Source organism: Diabrotica virgifera, chromosome 7, assembly GCF_917563875.1.
Source record: "Diabrotica virgifera virgifera chromosome 7, PGI_DIABVI_V3a".
Classification (NCBI taxonomy): Eukaryota; Metazoa; Arthropoda; class Insecta; order Coleoptera; family Chrysomelidae; genus Diabrotica; species Diabrotica virgifera.
Genome location: NC_065449.1, coordinates 31,665,859 through 31,687,993, shown reverse-complemented (window position 1 = coordinate 31,687,993; position 22,135 = coordinate 31,665,859). Strand labels below are relative to the sequence as shown.

At 34.1% G+C, this 22,135-nt stretch overlaps 1 protein-coding gene across 1 annotated transcript; it reads right to left on the bottom strand.

The window, feature by feature from the left end:
- Positions 1–26: 26 nt before the first annotated feature.
- On the bottom strand, positions 27–21,317 carry LOC126888811 (outer mitochondrial transmembrane helix translocase-like). The gene is made up of 4 exons (XM_050657197.1): positions 21,007–21,317; positions 16,427–16,644; positions 10,974–11,400; positions 27–650 (listed from the first exon to the last, which is right to left on the bottom strand). Exons 1-4 carry the CDS (start codon positions 21,171–21,173, stop codon positions 332–334), a joined length of 1,131 nt encoding a protein of 376 aa, XP_050513154.1. The 5' UTR covers positions 21,174–21,317; the 3' UTR covers positions 27–331.
- Between the last annotated feature and the right edge of the window lie 818 nt (positions 21,318–22,135).

The window sequence follows — 22,135 nt, the reverse complement described above, 5'->3', positions numbered from 1 at the left end:
TTATCGAAAAGAAAAATGAAACTACATTTAAATTGTTCTTTTATTTTATTTCGGAGGGCAGAAACTGTATTTAACGTGTTTTAAACAATTTCCAATGTGTGCTACTCTACATAAATAACATTTAAGGCTTAAGTCGCATGCACCTGTTTACATTTGGTATATCAAACATATATACAGTGGTCATAAAAGAACTTTGACTTTGTAGATGTATTTTTTTACATAGAAAAACAAAAATAATATCTACGCCTAATACTTAATATAAATTTCAACAAGTTTCAAGTAGAATGTCTTCTCTTAATAGGTACTCAGCACTATTTATTTTCTATCACTTTTAATCGAGATCGATTCTAGTCTGTATCTGTAACGAACCGCACTGTAGTTTACTGCCTCTCATTTTGTTGAAGGATAACTTCAGATCTTCCATCGATATGGGACGGAGAGTGTCGTGAAACACTTCTTCCTCTTCGTCATCTTTTTGGGAAGACGCAGGAATGGGAGTATCGATATGGTTCCGCAAGTAGTCTCTGACTCTATACACAGAGGCGTTTCTGCACATTTCTCTTAAATCGGAGCCTGAAAAACCGTCGGTAGATGACGCTAGTGCTTCCATATCCACATCATCTGATACTGGTTCGTTTTCTAAAATTAACCTGGAAGAAAAATATGAAAAAATGGTCATTGAAGGATAGTGAAATATATAGTTATATTAAATATTATGTTTATAGGATTCTACAATCACCAGTTCGGATTTCGACAAAGGCATTCAACAATACAACAATGCCATCGCATAGTAAACGCCATCAACCAGTCACTTGAAAACCAGCAGTACTGCACAACGGCCTTTATAGACATCAGTCAGGCTTTTGACAAAGTCTGGCATCCAGGCTTGTTATGCAAAATAAAAAGAATTCTCCCAGCAAGTTACTACAACCTACTGAAAGCCTACCTACACGAACGACAGTTTAAAGTAAAAGTTAAAGAAGAAGTATCTGAACACAAGCCCATTCACTCTGGCGTACCACAAGGGAGCATACTAGGGCCATTATTGTACATACTCTATATACAGGGCTCTTCAGATAAAACTATCCACCTTAAATAACTTTTGAACCACTAATTTTTAGAAAAAACGCAAAAACACGTCAAATAATAATTGAAGGGAGAGACATTATGCCATATTTAAGCTTGCCGTCAAAGGCACCCTCTCACCCCCCGTATCATCCCTTAATTTTTTTTAAATTACTATCCCCTTTTTTATTTCATATTTGGATTCTCCTCTTTGTACTGATTTTAAAAATGTATAACACTTGATGCTTAAAGTGATTAGTTTATGAGAAAAATATATACAAAAGCAAGAAAACCGGATTGAATAAAAATTATTTTTTTAAATTTTATTACGTACAAACATTTAGAATGGACATTTTACTACCAAAAATTTTAACAATAATTATTCAAAAATTTTAATAATTATTCAAGCTTTCAAAAGTCATTTTTAATAATTATTGTTAAAATTTTTGGTAGTGAAATGTTCCTTCTAAACCTTTGTATGTAATAAAATTGTTAAAAAAATAATTTTTTTCAATCCAGTTTTGTTGCTTTTGTATTTATTTTTCTCATAAACTAATCACTTTAAGCATCAAGTGTTATACATTTTTGAAATCAGTACAAAGAGGAGAATCCAAATGTAAAATAAAAAGAGGGTAGTAATTTAAAAAAAATTAAGAGATGATACGGGGGGTGAGAGGGTGCCTTTCCCGGCAAGCTTAATATGGCATAATGTCTCCCCCTTCAAGTATTATTTGACGTGTTTTTGCGTTTTTTCTAAAAATCAGTGGTTCAAAAGTTATTTAAGGTGGATAGTTTTATCTGAAGAGCACTGTATATGACTTACCCACAAATGATAGAACAACCATCGGGACATTCGCAGACGACACTGCTATTTTTGCCAAGCATGACGATCCTACTGCAACAACCCAAAATCTCCAAGAGCATCTAAACTCACTTGAAATATGGCTAAAGAAGTGGAAGTTTAAGGTAAACGAAACAAAATCATCCCATATAACATTTACTCTCCGGACTGGAACCTGCCCACCGGTAACTATCAATCAAATACAAATACCACAAAGTAATCAAGTCAAATATCTAGGACTACACTTTGACGGTAAACTCAAACACCATATAACAAAGAAAAGAATACAACTTGACCTAAAAACCAAAGAACTTTACTGGCTCATCGGAAGAACACCTTTCAATAAAAAATTAATACAAAATTATAGATACAAACAAAACTTAGGATGACATACGTTATTTATCGATTTTCAACATGCATGTAACTCCAAAGTCGAAGGATGCTTGCTATATGAGACCATGACTGAGGTCATTAGAAATAGCAGAAAAGCTTATAAAGCTATGATAATGACGATTAGGATCACGATAAAAAGGGAAATAATGGAAGAAAGCTTTTAAGGCAGCTAACAAACAGTGAATAGAGGTTAAAAAAAAAGGGGGATCCGCTTATCAACTAATTTATTCAACCTAGTATTCACAAATCGTAAGAAGATCAAATATGATTACAAACAGGACTATTTTCAATAGCAAGGATCAGTGCATGGTATACGAGGATCATGTGGTGATCATCCGTTTCTTCTTCCTTTAACTGAAATCGAAGATCTAATAAAAATTCGAGAATTTTTGCTGAAAATCTAGGAGTTTCGAAAATAACCAGAGAAACTTTTAAAGCAAATGATAAAATTACATTGAGTACAGAAAAATGTCGACATTTAGGGATCCAAACGACATCATATCACCAAAAGAAAAAGCGATGTGAAATGTGAAAAAAAATTGTTGAAATTGGCACAGAAAACGTATCGAATGCAGTAATTGTTATATGGTAGGGCTCCAAGACCACGTGATATAATGATGGAGATTAAAATATGGATTTGATCAGTTAATAGACCATTTTAACGGTACTATACAGTATCGCCGGTCCGGAAGAAGAATGACGTAAAAAAGCAAAAAAAAAAACGATTTTTAAATATTTAAAATAGGGATTAAATGAAGAGTAATCGTCCAGGATCATCGGTATGGCGTTTATTCTTACAACGGTTATAACGATACCAAAATTATTTGAAATTTCGATCCTGTTTACATCTGTATAGTTCAAGCAATCTATATAGTGTAATGGGTAAGATTTTTGTAGCTTTGGGTTGTTCTTCTTTAATATTAGTCCGGCAGCTGGTGTTTTCTGGTAATTAAATATGTAGTTAAAAATATTTATTTATACTTAGGTAAATACCGTTAAAGCAGGACATAATATTGTAAGTGTTAAAATTAATTTTATCAATTTTTTAATAACATTTAACCTCACAGGGACCTCCCTCTTACCGCATGCTTGCATTAATAACTGATGTAGAATAGCTTTTATAATTAATCTTGTTATTGTTAGAATTACTGATAATAAAAGAACTTTATAAAAACACAGTTAGATCTAAAATTACTTTAGGTATACAGTTCAAAACTTTTAAAATTCAGCACAAAATGCAAGCATGTCCCCGCTCTTTTTTTATTAAAAATACAAAATCTAAAAATATCTTTTTAACCGAGTCTTTTCATTAGTACACTTATGCTTGGAAAATGAATTGCACAACACAACAATTAAAATACTGATACGCTTAACTCATTTTCTCGTTCTTCCGTATTTTCTTCGTCACTACCATCGCCCAATTCAATAATAAATTTATTTCCACCATTAATGTGGAAGTGCCCAATCTTCTTATAATATTCTTCTACTTTGATCACTTTGGCGATTCTTTTCTGCCAGTCTACTTTGGTAATATTGGCTACTTCTTTTTTAATTATCTCAATTACCTTTTTGTCAAATTTAGGAAATGTATTTGAACGCCTTATACTTGGTTTTAATTGTCCCCAAATTAACTCAATAGGATTGAGAACACAAAAGTAGGGGGAAGTCTCAATATAGTGTGTCCATGCTTTTCGGCAATACTCTCTAGAGCAGCGGTTCCCAAACTGGGGGGCGCGCCCCCCCAGTGGGGCGTAAGGATATGTCAGGGGGCGCGCGACACAAATTGAACGTTTAATTAAATTTAGGTATTCTTTCTAAAATTCTAAATTAACCGCTTGTTAAACCGTGTCTGTTAAAGGCAGCTGATATTATTCTGGGAAAGCAGAGTAAACGAAAGTTATCTCAAATACCTCTTTCTGACAACACTGTGAAACGTCGCATTGATGATATGGCCGAAGACATATAAAACCAGGTAGTTGATGCAGTAAAACCATCTTAATTTTTTGCTATTCAGCTAGATGAGAGTACAGACATAGCACTATGTTCTCATTTAATTGTTTATGTTTGGTATATTGAAAACGAGATCTACTCTTTTCTATAGAGTTAGAGACCACGACAAATGCTATTGATGTTATAAAAGCAGTGTCAGAGTTTTTTGACAAACATGATCCCTTTTGGCAAAAACTGATCGGTGTATGTACAGATGGCGCGCCTTCAATGCTTGGTTTTTGCTCAGGCTTTGTGCAATTAGTAAGAGAAAAAAATGCTGATGTGACTGGGATACATTGTTTTATACATTGATAAGCCTTGGCAGCAAAAACCCTTCCAAGTAAACTCAATGGTGTCTTAAAGTTGTGTATTAAATTAGTGAATTACATAAAAAAACAGTGCGTTGAATACTCTACTGTTTAGAACGCTTTGTGAAGATTTAGAAAGTGATCACAAAACACTACTATTTCATGTACATAAATTACGATAGCTCTTAAAAAGAAACATGTTGGCAAGATTATTTGAACTTCGAGATGAAGTAATCACCTTCTCGGTACAGCAAAACCAAAATGAACTAAGCATGGCCTTTAAAAAACATTGTACCCAAGTAATATTGGCTTATTTGTCAGATACCTATGACTCGTTGAACAGCCTTAACCTAAAACTGCACGGCGGAGACTCAAATATAGTTACCCATCGTGATGCGATCCAGATGTATATTCAGAAATTGGAACTTTGGAGGCGTAAAATATCAGCAAACGCCTGCAATGATTCAAATTTCTCTAAAGTAGAGTCAATCTCGGAAGAAACACGCTTGAAGGACATTTATGAAGGATCAAGTTTAAAAATCCAAATTTCAAACCATTTGGAGAGCCTAATTGAAGAGTTCCAGAAATACTCCCCAAACACTTGCGACGTTAGTATTTACATAATGTCAATTGACCCATTCCATGTCAACATAGACTCCCTGCCTGAATCACTGTAAGAAGATGCTTTGCAAATAAATACAAATTATTTTTTGCATGATTCCTCTGCCAAATACAACTTTGACATAATGAACAAACCTTCATTTTTGTTAAAATATTTCAAAGTGTATCCAGGTGTATCACGGGAAGCTCTTCATTTATATTTGCCCTTTTCAAGCACCTATATGTGCGAAAAAGCATTTTCAACAATTGTGGCAAGTAAAACAAAGTATCGGAGTAAACTTGATGTTGCTAGTGACTTGCGTTCTGCACTTACTAAAACTCAGCCACGAATAAGCATTAAGCATACCTACTAGTAAATAAAATAAAAGCCTATCCATCTCACTAACCAACCTAATCTACTTTTATTTTATTAATAATTTTTGTATTTTATGAAAACTGATATTGTTGTAGCTCATGAGAGTATAAATAAATATGTTTTGTTTTCACACAAAAGTTATTGTTAGGGGGGGGGGGGGGGGGCGCGAGAAGCTTTCAATTCAACAAAAAGGGGCGTGGTACAAAAAAGTTTGGGAACCCCTGCTCTAGAGCGTATAATTTTCTAAATTGCTTCGTGTGTAGAACTTCAATAAGTTGTTTTTTTGTGTAAAAATCTTCGAAATACAAATCATTTTCCATTAAAAAATTTTGCAGGTCAGCTTTCTTTGAAGATGTATTTGGTATTTTAGTGAGCTGTCGGGAATGATAGGAAGCGTTGTCAAGCACTATTACGCTGTTTTTCTCCAAGTTTGGGATCAGCGAGTTTTCAAACCAATCTTCAAAAATGTCAGCTTCCATATTCTTGTGGTAGTCAACGTTACAATCTTCCATTTTCTTCCCACATAATTTTAAAGCATTCGGAACCCATCCTTCACTTCCTCCGCAATGTACAATAATTAGCTGCGAGCCTTTATTCCTTTATTTGCAGGCATTTCTGGTATTCACATGCTTGAACCATCTGTCCATCCTTTCTTTACTGTATCGTGGGTATCATACCAAGTTTCATCTAAATAATAAATTCTCCTATTTTCTTGCCTATATTTAGTAATTTCTTCTAGGTACATATTACGTCTGTTGACTATTCTTTGGCTTTCCATAATTGCTTGACGTTTATTTATTTTTTTGAACTTAAAGCCCATTTTTTTTATCCAATTTTGAAGAGTTTTCTCACAGAAGTTCATATTTCGACCGGTTGTTTCCAATTTTTTTCTTATTATTTCTATTGTAGGTATTTCATTGCTTTTGTAGCAGTCGTATATTGTGGTTTTCAATAGTTTTACGAGTGAAGGATTTAAAGATCTTGAAAATTTGTAGTCACATCGTTTCTTGCGATGATAGGTTTCATTTTTAACTATTTTATATACAATAGAAAGTGGAATTTCTGTTAAATCAGAGGTGGCTTGTGCCAATAGTGTTTCATCGAAGCCGAATTTCGTACGTAAATTTTTGTATACATTCAAACATACTTGCTGTGTTTCTGCATTTAAATGCATTCGAATCTTCTTTACGAGCTCTTTTTTTTTTTAGTAATTACATTCACACTAGCACTGGCAATTTCTACAATATCAGCGTTATCGTACGCGATATTTACATTATCCCACGGGCGCCACATCACTATTCACATTAATTAAATTACAATAATCAACACTTGACACTCTCCAAACGAAATACTAAACCAATATTCAAAATAATTACAGGAAACAAAACACTCGTATCACTTAACACACGTACACTCCAGTACTAACACACTGCTAGCTACCGAACTAAAACTAAGGTTTTGCACGAAACTTGTGAATAGATATGCGGGGGGTCTGGCCGTAAAAACACAGATGCTTTCAAAGGGCCGCTTCTTAAACGTTTGACCTAATATCTATATTTGAAGAATATCATATTTCACCGGCTTAAAGCTATTCCACAGTATTTTTTACTTGGACAATAACACTTTCGTTACACCCTATATGGCATAATCGTTGGGACCGCGTTTTGTGTGGGATTGGATCTGTGAGTTCTTTTCGTTCTCACAGTGATAAATTCTTATTTCCTCACATTGATGTGTATCTTGTCGATCGTACGGTTCTCAGGATTTTTAGCGGTGAATTGGATCATCCGATATTGTTTTGTTTATCTTCGACGTAGATAAGTGCCTCGAGTATTTACTATACTGAGAAAAACGGTCTGTCTTTATGCAGAATATGACGTGATTGTCTTTGAGTGTCTCAGTGATGCTTTATGGGAGCTCGCCGACAAAGAGCTAATTGATTTTGGAGACAAATATGTCTGGATGTCGCTGTTATGTTTATTTTATAAAGATTAAATGACTCTGAGTGTGTTTATGTAATCTAACAAGTGTTCTTATAGCTGACTTAAGCATTTTCCATGAGAACGGGCCTTCGCTGTGACTACGTCCAAGTAAGCATTTTTTTGGTGAGAAAAATGGGTGGAGTGAAATATTGAGCTCTCTTTGTGTATTCTTTTCATTGATTGGTCGAGCTGTTTTGGTATGCGTTAGACTCGTTAGAGGGTTGAACTTTAAGCGCAATTTTCAACTTGTTATTGGCAAAGATTTAATTGATTTATTGTTTTGAATCTGTAATTGGTCGTTGAATTGTTAGTAGGAAGATCGTGTGATGATTTTGGAAAGGGCGTTTTGGTTAGCGTCGGAGGAGAGAATGAGTTCCATCTGGGCCGTCTTCAAGTTAAGTTCTGTTATAGTCGTCATGAAGTGAAAGTTCCAGTTAGTTTCCAGTGAAGTAAAATGTAGTTACAAGTTCTTCGGCCGGCTGATAGAACTCAGCCCGGCGACACTCGACACATGGCAGACAGAGACGTGAACTCCGGCAATTATTTTAGCTGTTGTTAGGCTATTGTCAACAGGCTAACAGCCACGATATAAAATTGAAAATAAAGTTCGTTTACTAAAATGCTACGTATTCTCCGTTCTTTTATATGGCGTGGAGTCATGGACCTTAACTGAAGCATCGCTGAAGAGACTCGAAGCATTTGAGATGTGGTGCTATAGACGCATGTTGAGGATTTCCTGGATAGACAGAGTTAGCAACGAAGAAGTTCTACATAGAATGGGTAAAGAGCGCGAACTAGTCGTAACCATAAAACGTCGCAAACTGGAATACCTGGGCCATATAATGCGCAATGAACAACGATATGACCTACTTCGGACCATACTTCAAGGTAAAGTGCATGGGAAAAGAGGTCCAGGACGAAGAAGAATATCCTGGCTGCATAACCTGCGAAAATGGTTTAACTTAACCACTACCGGACTTTTCAGGGCAGCAGTCAACAAAGTCAGAATAGCCATGTTAGTGTCCAACATCCGTAACGGATAGGCACCATAAGAAGAAGGCTATTGTCGATATTTGTTTACCACTTTTGGTATCATTTTTTTACATGCAGTCAGATCCAGGAATTATGCAGAAGAAGCTTTCGTTTTGTGTTACTAGATTCAACACCCTAGTTAAAGCATGAAGTTTGCTTCCATTTTAATATTTTTTGATTCCGTTTAATGAACAAATCACTTTTAATATTTTTGTTCAAGTAGAACTAATTTGCTTTTGAGAATACAGAATGCATACAATGCTGAATTTTTCTATAAAGATTTTTTTATGAACTAGGGTTTCATCAATTATGTACTGTTGCTGTATCAATCATTTATAAAGTGACTTTAAAGTGAAGTGAAATCGCGCCTTGGACAACCACCAAAAGAAGCAGGACAATGATTGTAACACAAGGTATAATTTTTTGTTATGTAGAACTTTTCTTTCATTTTTTTTTGTTTGGTAATCTCGATCTCAATTTGTAACACCATGAGATCACAGATTCGTAAATTCATTTTTTGTTTTAATAAATAATGTTTTATTTGCTAATTACCATCTTATTATTTCTCTTTTCCTTCTCTCTTGAATCATAAGAACAGTAAAGAATTAGCTGAGTATAGTATAGAGTATAATATAGAGTAAGATAAGGTAAGTTACGTTATAAGTATTTTATATATTCTGTGTGACTATGTTTTTGTTTTATTTTGATTGATCTATCTTTCCTTTATTTCTATTTTTTTGTATAATTTTTGGTTCCCTTTAGGTAACCAGTGGCGCCCAATATTTTATTTTTTAATTTGACATCCTTATTTTGATTTTTCTATTTTTTTTTCATTTCTAAGCTAATAAGAGTATACTATTAACATCTCTTAAAGATCCATCCCCACATATCTTCCGATTCTGAGCTTACCGTGGACATGTTCTTCATTGGTAACATTCCCTAATATGACAACATCTTGTCAAAATTCTATTCCCTTTTCATGTGATACAAATGTCACCCTCTTTTGGGGCATGTTATACGGTGGCTTTTATTTTCATCCCTATCGGTTCGAATTTAATTATTCCCCCCACTTTCAACACTATCTACAGTTACGTCATTGTGCATCTTAAAATTTTTCTATACGAAAAACGATTTTTAAATATTTAGTACGGCGTTTATTCTTAAAACGATGGTTTTTATTTTCACCTCTATTGGTTCGAATTTCAGTGTCTTAATTTAATCCCCCCATTTTCAACCCTATTTACAGTTGCGTCAATGTGCGTCTGAAACAAGGTCTAAAATGGCAAATATTTCAATGACGCAACTACCCTGTAGTGGTTCAGCACATAGTTACAGTTCTGCCATTTTTGTATCATCTGTAGATAGTATTTTAGAAGTTAATTACGCAAAAAATAGGAATTGACAAAATTTGCAGTTACGTCATTGTTCTTATTTATTTATTTATTTAACGGAAAATCTCCTTTTTACAATATAAAGATATATAGACATTTTTAACACTAACCTACTAACAAGTAAATATATCACAATAACATATTACCAACATAAAATACTGAAATTATATAAAATACAAAAATTACATAAATACTCCCTCAGTTGGTTCCTAACAAATAAATATATCACAATAACATATTACATTAAATACTCCCTCAGTTGGTTCTTAAACCTGGTTTGACTAACTCCCAGCAGATCTGTAGTTTTATTAATTTCATTACCCAGTCTATAAAATCTAGATATAGGACGATTATATCCGTAGTTGGTATAATGAAAACTAATTGAGAATAATGGTTTATCTCTAATATTTATAGTGTTTACTTTAAAGTTGATTAGCTCCAACAAATCCGGGCAAGTTATATTACCCTCCAAGATTTTATGAAGAAATAAAAGATCATTAATAATTAAAGTTTTTTCAATAGACAACAACTTTAAATGATTATTTATTCTCTGATAAGAAGAAAATTGAGGCATATGTAATCTCCACCGACAAGTTCTCAAAAACCTATTCTGGACTGCTTCCAAAGATAAAATATGTGATCGATAATGAGGTGACCACACTGGTGAAACATACAATAGGATGCTGCGTACTAAAGATAAATACAAAGTCCTGAATGTAGAAACAGAAAATTCTCTAGAGTTTCGAGTTATAAATCCTAAAGTTTTCAAAGCTCTACTAGTAATAGATCTTAAGTGTGAGACAAATGTCAAAGAACTGTTAGCCTTATCTTCTTCAGAGGGATGGCGACATGTGAGCATATGTACATAATATTCATAAATTTACTATTGTAACAAACAGTACTTATTATCTACCGTGGCTGAATGGAGCAAGCAATCCAAATCCATTAAAAAAACATTATTTTTCTCAAAAACGTTAACTAAAAAGATACACATACCTCATGATCTGTCTCCTTTGTGCGGCGTTGGGCATTGGCACGTGAAAAGTGGCAGGCATTCTTCGTAGAATGGCTTTATCCAAATCCTGGGGTCTATTCGTGGCACCCATCACAATAACGGTACAATTCAAATCTGTAATTAGACCGTCCCAGAGTGACATAAATTGTGCTTTCATCATAGCCGTAGCTTCGTGATCTGAACTTGTGCGAGACCGAAGGAAGGAATCGATTTCATCGATGAAGATGATGCAAGGTTGAATTTTAACGGCCAACGTGAAGACGGCAGCTGCTAGTTTTTGGCTTTCGCCGTACCATTTGTCGGTCAGAATGGATAGATCTAAGTTGATGAAACGGGTACCGGCTTCTCTAGCGGTGGCTTTTGCGATAAGAGTTTTTCCACAGCCTGGAGGTCCGTGTAGAAGTACACCTAGAAATGATTTAAAAAATTGTAAGAAAAACATAAGAATTTTAATAGCAAATTACGATTTGTCATTAATAATGTGATATGTAATCTTATTGCCTATTGTTCAAGGGTTTACAAATTTCGGGAGTCGCAACAATTATTATTTTTTACTATTTATGCAATTGAAGTTTATTTATTTAACAGTAGCCTAAGAGCTAGTGAACCCTCCGACTAACGGTCGTCCTGTAATGCTAGAAATTTTTCTAGTGATAATTTATAGCACACCAAGGCTAAAAACCATGACCTGGCAGGCATCAGCGGTGCACGTGTATCTACCAGGTGAATCGAAAAGTGCAAATTTAGGGGGTAAAATAAACTTTCTCCTGTAAGGTTTAAATTTAAGTATGTGTTTGAGTAAGTCATTTAGAAGAAATGTGTACAATGACAGGCGATTCTGAAGAGCATAAGACCTTGCCAGGCGAGGGGAAAGATTAGGGGTTTTTCCTAAAATTATTCTTTTTGCATCGAACAAATTTTTTTTAGGTTTTTTGAATTATTCCAAACAGAAAAGGTCTTTAGTGATTTTTCTCTTAAGTTAATAGTTTTTGTTATATAAGCGATTGAAAATTTTGAAAATTGCGAAATCGGCCATTTTTAACCCTAAATCGGACATTTATCTAAAAATTTCAATGTTGCCAAGGTACGTAGATATTTTTTAAACATTGATTGATGAAATCCCGAAGAGTTTTGTGCAATAAAATATCGAAAACCCCTTTGTTTTTTTAATTGCTAATCACGCGGGCGCCACACTGTAGTATAAGTGAGGACGTTTGAGTTTGCATACATTCATTATCTCGAGAATGGGCAAATTTCAAGAGAAATCCTCAGACAGGTCGATTTTTATTTTTGAATTAGGACTTTTTGGCATATATATATAATACTAGTGACGTCATCCATCTGGGCGTGATGACGTAATCGATGATTTTTTTAAATAAGAGTAGGGGTTGTGTGATAGCTCATTTGAAAGGTTATTTAATTCTTTATTCAGTAATATAAACATTAACATAATCATTTATACAGGGTGTACAAAAAAATTTTTTCTTCTATTTGTCAAATTTAATCAAAGTTAATTTAATAAAAAAAATTTTGTACACCCTGTATAAATAATTATGTTAATGTTTATATTAGTGAATAGAGAATTAAATAACCTTTCAAATGAGCTATCACACAACCCCTACTCTTATTTTAAAAAATCATCGATTACGTTATCATGCTCAGATGGATGACGTCATTAGTATTATATTTATGCCAAAAAGTCCTAATTTAAAAATAAAAATCGACCTGTCTGAGGATTTCTTTTGAAATTTGCCCATTCTCGAGATAATGAATTTATGCCAACTCAAACGTCCTCACATACTACAGTGTCGCGCCAGCTTGATTAGCAATTAAAAAGTACAGGCGTTTCCGATATTGTATTGCAAAAAACTCTTTGGGATTTCATCAATCAATCTTTAAAGAATATCTTCCTACCTTGACAACTTTGAAATTTTTAGATAAATGTCCGATTTAGGGTTAAAAATGGCCGATTTCGCAATTTTCAAAATTTTCAATCGCTTATATAACAAAAACTATTAACTTAGGAGAAAAATCACTAAAGACCTTTTCTGTTTGGAATAATTCAAAAAACCTAAAAAAAAATTGTTTGATGCAAAAAGAATAATTTTAGGAAAAACCCCTAATCTTTCCCCTCGCCTGGCAAGGTCTTATGCTCTTCAGAATCGCCTGTCATTGTACACATTTCTTCTAAATGACTTACTCAAACACATACTTAAATTTAAACCTTACAGGAGAAAGTTTATTTTACCCCCTAAATTTGCACTTTTCGATTCACCTGGTAGATACATGTGCACCGCTGATGCCTGCCAGGTCATGGTTTTTAGTCGTGGTGTGCTATGAATTATCACTAGAAAAATTTCTAGCCTTACAGGATGACCGTTAGTCGGAGGGTTCACTAGGTCTTAGACTACAGCTTTATAGAAACTGACTTAATTTGCGACAAAATACAAAATTGCATATGAAAGATGCACTCTTCACATTTAAAACACATGTTGATTTTTGTCGATATCGAGTTTTCACCGTTGAGTTGATACAAATTTTATTTAAAAAATTGATCTCGCGCGAGTTATGGTACAAGAGCCCCAGAGGTCAGCGATCCCAATCAGTAGTTTTACCTTTTATATTCAGCATTTAGATTTTATATAAAAGTAATATCATTGTAATTAATTTCAATTATTTTCGATCAATAAAAAGTGAAGTATATTTGTAAAAGTTAATAAAGGGTCTTTTTAAAAAGTACCTTAACGAGTTTAAACCTTTAAGTTGCTCGTAACTGACATTTAAAATTCGCTTTAAGCATTGTTTCTGAGGAATCAGGTTTATTCTACACGAAAAGTGCTAATAAACATTTTTGTTAAAAATTATCTCAGCTACATTTCTTGTTTGAAACATTTTTTTCTACGGCATATGGCGCTTGGTAAATCAATGTTTTTCGTTTCCCCCTAAGGGGGAGGTTTTGGGGAAGTCCGGGGGTTGGAATGTCAAAAATTTTTTGCCCCTTTTTTGTTCCCAAAATTGACATTTTCAGCAAAATTCAGCGTAAAATATTTCACAATTCAAAACTATTTTCGACATTTTGACCTATTGGTTAATTTATTTGAGTTATAAATTAATAAGAGGGGCCAAGGCGATACTCAGGATCATCCAAAATCATTATTATATTTTATATCGTTTGTATGTTGGAATTATTCATTTACCAGTGTCGAAAGCAAAACCAGTTTAATAAGCAGATTATAAGTAAATACTTTTAAATAAGCCTTATCTTGCATTTTTATCTTGCAGTTACTAAAATTTTAAAATTCAGAATAATAAATAATTTCATGCCGGCATTATCATTGCAAAGTTATGGTTTTATTTTATCAAAAGCAGATAAATGCAGACTTACTAATATAATAAAATGAGCAATAAAAAATGCCAAAGTTAACTCTATACTGGAATCAAGTATTCAAATTTTAAAACAGGTCAATAAATTTAAGTACCTAAATCCTAATCTAGAAATAAGATCGAAAATAGAAAGGGCAGAATATCATTCGAAAAAAATCGAAAGACTGCTATATAATTCTCGAATAAAATTCGATTATTTTTAAACAAAATGCTACATCTGGTTGGCTCTTCTCTATGCAGCTGAGGCATGGACCCTTAAAACATCTTGTGGAAGAACTTCCAAAATTGGAAGTCTTTGAAATGTGGATCTACCAGAGAATCCTCAAAATTTCGTGGACATCACATACCTCAAATGCAGAAGTACTGCACAGAATATGCAAGGAACAAGAACTTTCCAACACTGTGAAAGTTAGAAAAACATCATACTAAGTCACATACTGAAAAATAATAGTACAGTAGAGCGTCGATTATCCGAACTAATTGGGGAACAGGGGTGCTCGGAAAATAGATTTTTTCGGATAATCGAACTATATTGATATAGCAATACTATTTATCCATAGGCGAATGAAAGCCTTATTTACATACATCTTTACATACATGTATATCTTTGGTGAACAATAAGATAAAAATTAAACAAGAAAGTGCTGTATTTTCAACAAAATGAAGATTTTTTAAGCATTAAAAATCTTCAATTTTCTTCTGCCGAAGCAATCCTACCCGTTTACGAGCGGCTTGGTTACGTGTTTTTTAACCATGTATCTGGCAAAGTGTTTCAGAATGGATTAAAAAATATGAAATTTGATTTTTGGTGTCAGTTTGGCATCACAAACTACATGGAACAAAGTTAAAACTCCCTGGGAACTAGGAAGGAGAAATAGGTCTCCCCAGTTTTTTTTAATAAACCTCTTATATACAGCATCTCTACATCACGTGTTTAAGGCAAGCTTTATCGTATTACGATTTCTGGATCTGTCAGACGAATTAAGCCAGAATATAAAGTTACTAATGCCCGTCTTTTGTTTTTTATCCGTCTTACCAACCTACCAACTTTGTATTCATTGGATAAATTGGTTGCAGATTCACCTCCCTCTAACCGTTTGTTAATCTCGTGTTTATTTTTTCATAGAAAAGAAATTACATTTAGGCATTTTCAATCGAGTTTTTACACGACAAGTCGGGACTTCGGATAAGCGGTCGTTCGGTTGATCGACGTTCGGATAATCGACGCTCTACTGTACCAATATGTTCAACTAATAGTGAAAGGAAAGATTGAGGAAAGAGAGGGATATAGTCGGTTCGCTAAACTCAGACACAACTGGCTAGTGATTTTAGTAAGTAATTTTGCCAATTTGGTAAATTTTGGCAAAACTGGCCCAAAACAAAAAAAATTACCTTCTAAAATCACTGGCCAGTTGTGTCTGAGTTTAGCGAACCAACTACAGGAAGTAAAAGACTATAGTGGCTAAGAAACATCCAATAATGGACAGAGGGCTAAATTTTGAACAGCTTATAAGAACAGCTGAAGACAAAGAAGAGTTTGCAATTGTAATAGCCAACCTCCATCGAGAAGAGGGCACTTTGAGAAGAAGGAATCAAGTACCAACACCTAATCGTCTATATTCGTTGCAAGTACCAATATAACTGGAAACACACAGATTGTGGATTGTTATGTCATGTGATGTCCTAACCATAGATATATCACACCACTCTGAAATCTAAAACTGTTCTCCCGTGTGACAGAAAAATATTTGAAAACAGAGTAGGCTTCTCTTTCTAATCAGAGGCAGTGGTAAAGTCATGTGGTAGATAAACCCAAGTTAATTAGCAGATTAGAAAGAGATGCCTACCCCATTTACAAGCATTTTTCTCTATAGCACAGGGGAAACAGTTTTAAATTGCAGTGTGCAGTTTAGGTATTATATGTCTATAAGAAACCACAACCTCAACAATAACTGTAAGTAAATAAAAAAATGAAAATATCCTCCTTTAGTAGTTTTATGTTTATTTGGCTGAAATATTAATAAAGAATGGTTTTTAAAAGAAAACTTACCTTTTGGTGCTGTCGTAAGTTGTGAATCAGCAAACAATTCTTTTCTCTGAATAGGCAATATTACAGTCTCCCTCAATTCCTGGATAAGCCCTTCCAGACCAGCAATACTACTCCAAGTTACTTTAATATCTTGGGGATGAACCAAGTGAGCTGCTATCATCATCTCATAATCATTTAATTTCTCAATAAGTACAGGTGCATGTCCTGTAGCAGATAATCTGTGAACAATATTAAAAATAAGTAGATAAGTTTAAAATTATATGAAAATTTCATGATTCTGTATGCTCTCTATCTGGGGTTGCTGTAACATTATTGGCCTTGACTCCAAATTCAATAGGGTTACTTAGGAACATACTCAGGTACCCAAGTTTCAAAATCTTTTCCTTCAAGAAATATTGGTAACAGTATAGTAAGAGGGTACAGCCTCTATGTCCTGTAATTTATATCAATGCAAGATGCATTACATCATGAATTTCTTATTTACTAGGAAGAATTTCCTGTAGCTGGCTGTATACCATTAATTACAAGTAAAATTTAATAAAAAACTTTGGTCTTGGTAAAAGGTATATTATTTTAAAAAGCCCTATAGGGCTACAAACATCGAACAGAACGTTTTCGCTCTAAAAAGAGCATCATCAGTGTTGCAAGAACATGGTGAGCCAACCAAAAAAATACGAAGGTCAAAGCCTTTCAAAAATGGACTAAAAGTCACATCAAAATGCTAACATAGCAAATTCCAAGTTGCCTGTCAGCTCTTGTAACACAATGACCTAATTTGTTACCTTTGACCCACTTACAACGTGTGGGAGTCATATGTTATCCTAGGGCCATATCCTTAGGGATTATATCCATCCTTTGGAATTTGCTATGTTAGCATTTTGATGTGACTTTTAGTCCATTTTTGAAAGGCTTTGACCTTCGTATTTTTTGGTTGGCTCACCATGTTCTTGCAACACTGATGATGCTCTTTTTAGAGCGAAAACGTTCTGTTCGATGTTTGTAGCCCTATAGGGCTTTTTAAAATAATATACCTTTTACCAAGACCAAAGTTTTTTATTAAATTTTACTTGAATTTCTTATTCTTCTTGTAGCACTAGAACCTGGGGTGGGTCTTGGCTAGTGTTGCCAGGTCCGATCTGTTTCTAATCAGTACATAAGCAAAAACTAATCGGGATTTAGGGTTGTAGATCGGGACAAATAAACAAGGGACAGCATCCATGTGCTTGCAAATTGTAGAAGCCTTGGAGGTGTCACCAGGAAAGTGTACCAATAATTTTTCAATTTAAAAATCTTTTAGTAATGTTTTTAATATTTTCAATTGAAAACTACTTCATCTTTCAGTTGCCAGATGACGCTAGTCACCTAATACCTTCACTTCGGTTGCAATGGGTGGGAAAGACTCTTGGTGCTGGTCATTTAGGATGTGGAGAACAGTGCCTACGTTCTCTCCAATGAAGCTCCAATAAGAGCCGAAAAAACGCCTGAAAACAGGATTTCTTTTGTCGAAAAATAAACATTTCAATCGTAAATAACTAGAAAAGTATTAACTAAGTTAAAATTCTATAGAACTAAAATTGCTTAGAATTAGTCAATTTATCCATCTCCTTAAACGCACGGTTTTTCACCCCCCAAGTAACTGTCACCTCCTGAGTAAAAGCAACCAACGGCACAAGCCATCCAAATTTTTATGCAATTCGGAGTTGATCCTGAAAATTACACGGTATCACAGTATTTCCAGTACATTTACTGGACTACAAGGTGTTTCTATAATCTGTATTTAATCCTACATAATAATAATTATTAAATAAATTATTTATTTTTTATTAAAATTATATTTTTTATTCGATTTTGCTGCTTTTAGGAGTGCCTTGTTTTTATAACATAGTTATAAAATTCAATGCAATTCCTACTGAAATTGGTTTTTGTGGGTGAAAATCGGGACATTTAGTGTTTCGATCAGGTACAAATCGGTAGGCATCCCTAGACCCCTGAAAATTGGGATGTCCCGCGCAAATCGGGACACCTGGTAACACTAGTCTTGGCTGATTGCACAACTCGCTTCCATCTCAAATGGTCATCCATGATAGTTGGGTCAGTGGGTAGCTCCATCTGAGCATATGTTATCACTCCTTCACATTTGTGGAAATCCTAGGGGCCTTCTTCTATCGGGGACTTCCTCCCAGATTAACTTGGCAAGGTGGTTATTAGAGAGTCTATGAACATGGTTTGCCCATCTTAGATGTTGGCATTTAATCTCTCGGACTATGTTGCTAGTAGCCCTATACATATGTTCGACCTCAGCATTTGGGTTGTGATAAGCTCCAACGATTCTTCTGTGGATTTTTGTCTCAAAACATCCAAGTTTTCTTTCCATTGCTTTTGTCAGCATCTACGTCTCACACCCATACATGAGCGCCAGTCTAATCAATGTTTTATGTCCTGATTTCTGATGCTCGTATTAGGCTCTTAGACTGAATAGTATTGTGGAGGCTATACATACATCTGTTTGCTGCCTGAATTCTCCCTTTTATCTGTTCCATGGTATTGATATCTGCAGTAATTGTTGCAACTAGATATTTAACTCTCCACTCTTTCAAAGTTATATGGGTCTATTGTAACATTTTGGTCTACATATCATTGTATCATGGGTAGATAGAGTCAGTAATATAGAAGTATTAAGGAGAATAGGCAGAGACAGGGAAATCAAAAACACAATAAAAGAAAGAAAATTGCAATAACTCGGACATGTGATGAGAGACCAAAGATATAACATCTTGAGACTCATAATTCTTCATAATTCTGAAAGCTCATTCTAGCATTCATAGATCTAAGGGCAGCATTTGACTCTATAGAAAGACAAATTATATGGAAATGCTTGCAGAACATGAAAGTACCAAGTACACTGATAAAAATAATTGAAAATATATACGGAGTAGTAAAAGGACGTGTACAGATAGCAGGAGAAAGATCTGAAGAATTCAATTGGGAAAGAGGTATCAAGCAAGGAGACAGTCTTAGTCCGCTACTATTCATAATAGTCATGAATGAATTGACTAGAAATACTGGAGAAAGAACGAACCAAATACAGACAACAATAGGATACCAAAGATTACAGCCAATAAAAATAGAAGCCCTATTGTATGCAGATGACATAGTCCTTATAGCAGATTCCGTGACAAAAATGCAAAAACTCATAAATATATGGACAGAAGAAATAGAGAAATTAAAAATGGAAATAAACATCGAGAAAAGTAAAATAATGGTCATCGGCGAAAAGGAAGAAAATGAAGTAATTATAAAATGCAAAAATACTCAACTGGAAATAGTTACAGCATATGATTATCTTGGAAGTATTATTACCAATGATGGGAAAATAGACCTCGAAATAACAAACAGAACTAAAAAATCAAATAAACTGTACTACGCACTAGCGCCAATTCTGAGGAAAAAAGAATTGTCCCACGAAACAAAAATTAAAATATATAATACGATTGTGATACCGACGATACTGTATACAAGCGAAAATTGGACTTTACAGAAAAAGCATAATAGTAGGATAAATGCAATTGAGATGAGACATTTACGTGCTATAGCCGGAAAGACCAAATGGGATAGAATAAGAAATGAGACAATAAGAGGGATAACTAAACAGGAACCAATAATGAATAAAATAATAAAGAGGCAATTAAACTGGTATGGACATCTGATGAGAATGAAACCTAGTAGACTAGCAAGGAAAATTCACGAAACAAGGAATATTACAAAAAAGAAAAAAGGCAGGCCGAAGAAAAAATGGATACAGCAAATAGTAGAAGCATCAAACAGGAAACGCTAGAAGAAATGAAACTAATAGCACAGGACCGAAAAGAATGGAAGAGATGGGTGAATATGTAGCTAAATTAAACCCAAATCCGACACCTGAAAGGGTATAAGGAAGGGAAGAAAGAAAGAGAAAGAGACTCATAATTCAAGGAAAAATAGAGAGCACGAGAAGCGAAGGAATGAGACGCGTTTCCTGGATGAAGAACCTGAGAGAATGGTTTGGTTGCAGCTCAAGGCAACTGTTCAGAGCAGCTGCCTCGAAGGTCAAAATAGGCATGATGATTGCCAACCTTCGTCGCAGAGACGGCACTTAGAAAAGAAGAAGAAGATTGTAACATTTTGCTGTACTCTTATCGCATCTCTTTTGTCTGTTAACTCATGAAAAATTACATCTTAAAATTTGGTATAATAGCATGTATGATGAACTAAGAACAACATCTAAAAACACATTGTTTGTGAGTCTCAGAAATTACAAAAAGAATGGGCATTTTCTCCTAGTCATACAAAAGTTTAAGCTTTGGAAACTAGTTATACTTAGAGCCAGATGAGTCACTGGAATCACCAAAGTGAATTAAAAATATTTTGTCTAAAAATGAAGCAAGTTCCTTACAATAAAAATGCACATTTTGCCAAGAACTTCAATAACAATTTATGATTTTACAGTATTTATCAATTTGTTAATCCACTAGGAACAGGTAGGTACTTCCCAGGTACTACTTACCAAATCCCAACAATCAAGTAATTTCTAAATTTATTACCTTTTCAACTGCTCTTCTGCTTGTCGTCTTGCCTTTTTCTTGCTTTTATTGGTGGGGTCAACCTGGTTCATAATCCATTTTATACTTAAAAATGTAACTGCAGAGACAAGGGTTAACCTCACCACCAAGCCTATTACTTCGTTCTTTGTGAAGGCAGTGTCTGCCATTTTTGTGAATTACTTGAACTGTTTTTAATATTCTTCTATGATGTAATGTTAAAAAGGAATAATCATCTTAATTTTGAAAATGTAAAACTAATTTTTTGTTCTAACTTGACGATTCAATGACAGACAATGAAGAAAAACTGCGTTTGCGCCACTTGCGCTTTGAGTTCTGAGTGTATGTATCATGGGACAGTCAAATTTTGTTGAACGGACTCGGTCTGAAGATAGGCAACCTTTTTATCGTTATCCATGGTTAGATGAGAATCCATAGGCAGAGACATATACAGGGTGGTGAATCGGAAAACGGGCCATAGGATACTCAATGTAAAATTCTAAACTGTTGAATTTCTGCTTCCCTAATTATGTTACATCAAAAGTCATGAGAAGTTATTTGTAGAGGATTGAAATCTGTATTAGAAACAGAAGTTACAATTGTTCTACGATTTAAACACATTCCAAAATTTTGAAAAATATAATGTATTTACCGCAGTAGGTATGTGTGGGCATGTTAGGCCACACGTTATTATTTAACTGACAGTGAGCACATTATTGACTGAAGAAGATATCTTTATTATTAATACTTCTCCTTAACTAAAGGTATCTTATCAACTTTATTGTGTTTTAAACAGTAATTGATAAAATAAATAAAAAAATTGACAGTTCAAATTGTTAATATAATAAATTTATTGTCAACAAATGCAACCTTATACACATTATGGTATTGCGTGTGGCCTAACTTTGGCGTATTACTCTGAAAAATGTATTATATTTTTACAAAATTTTGAATAATTATTGTTCGTAGAACAATATTAACAGTTGTTTTCAATACAGATTTCAATTCTCTACAAATAGTTTCTTATGACTTTTGATGTAAAATAATTAGGGAAGCAGGAATTCAACAGTTTAGAATTTTACATTGAGTTTCCTATGGCCCGCTTTCCAATTCACCACCCGGTATATATTTA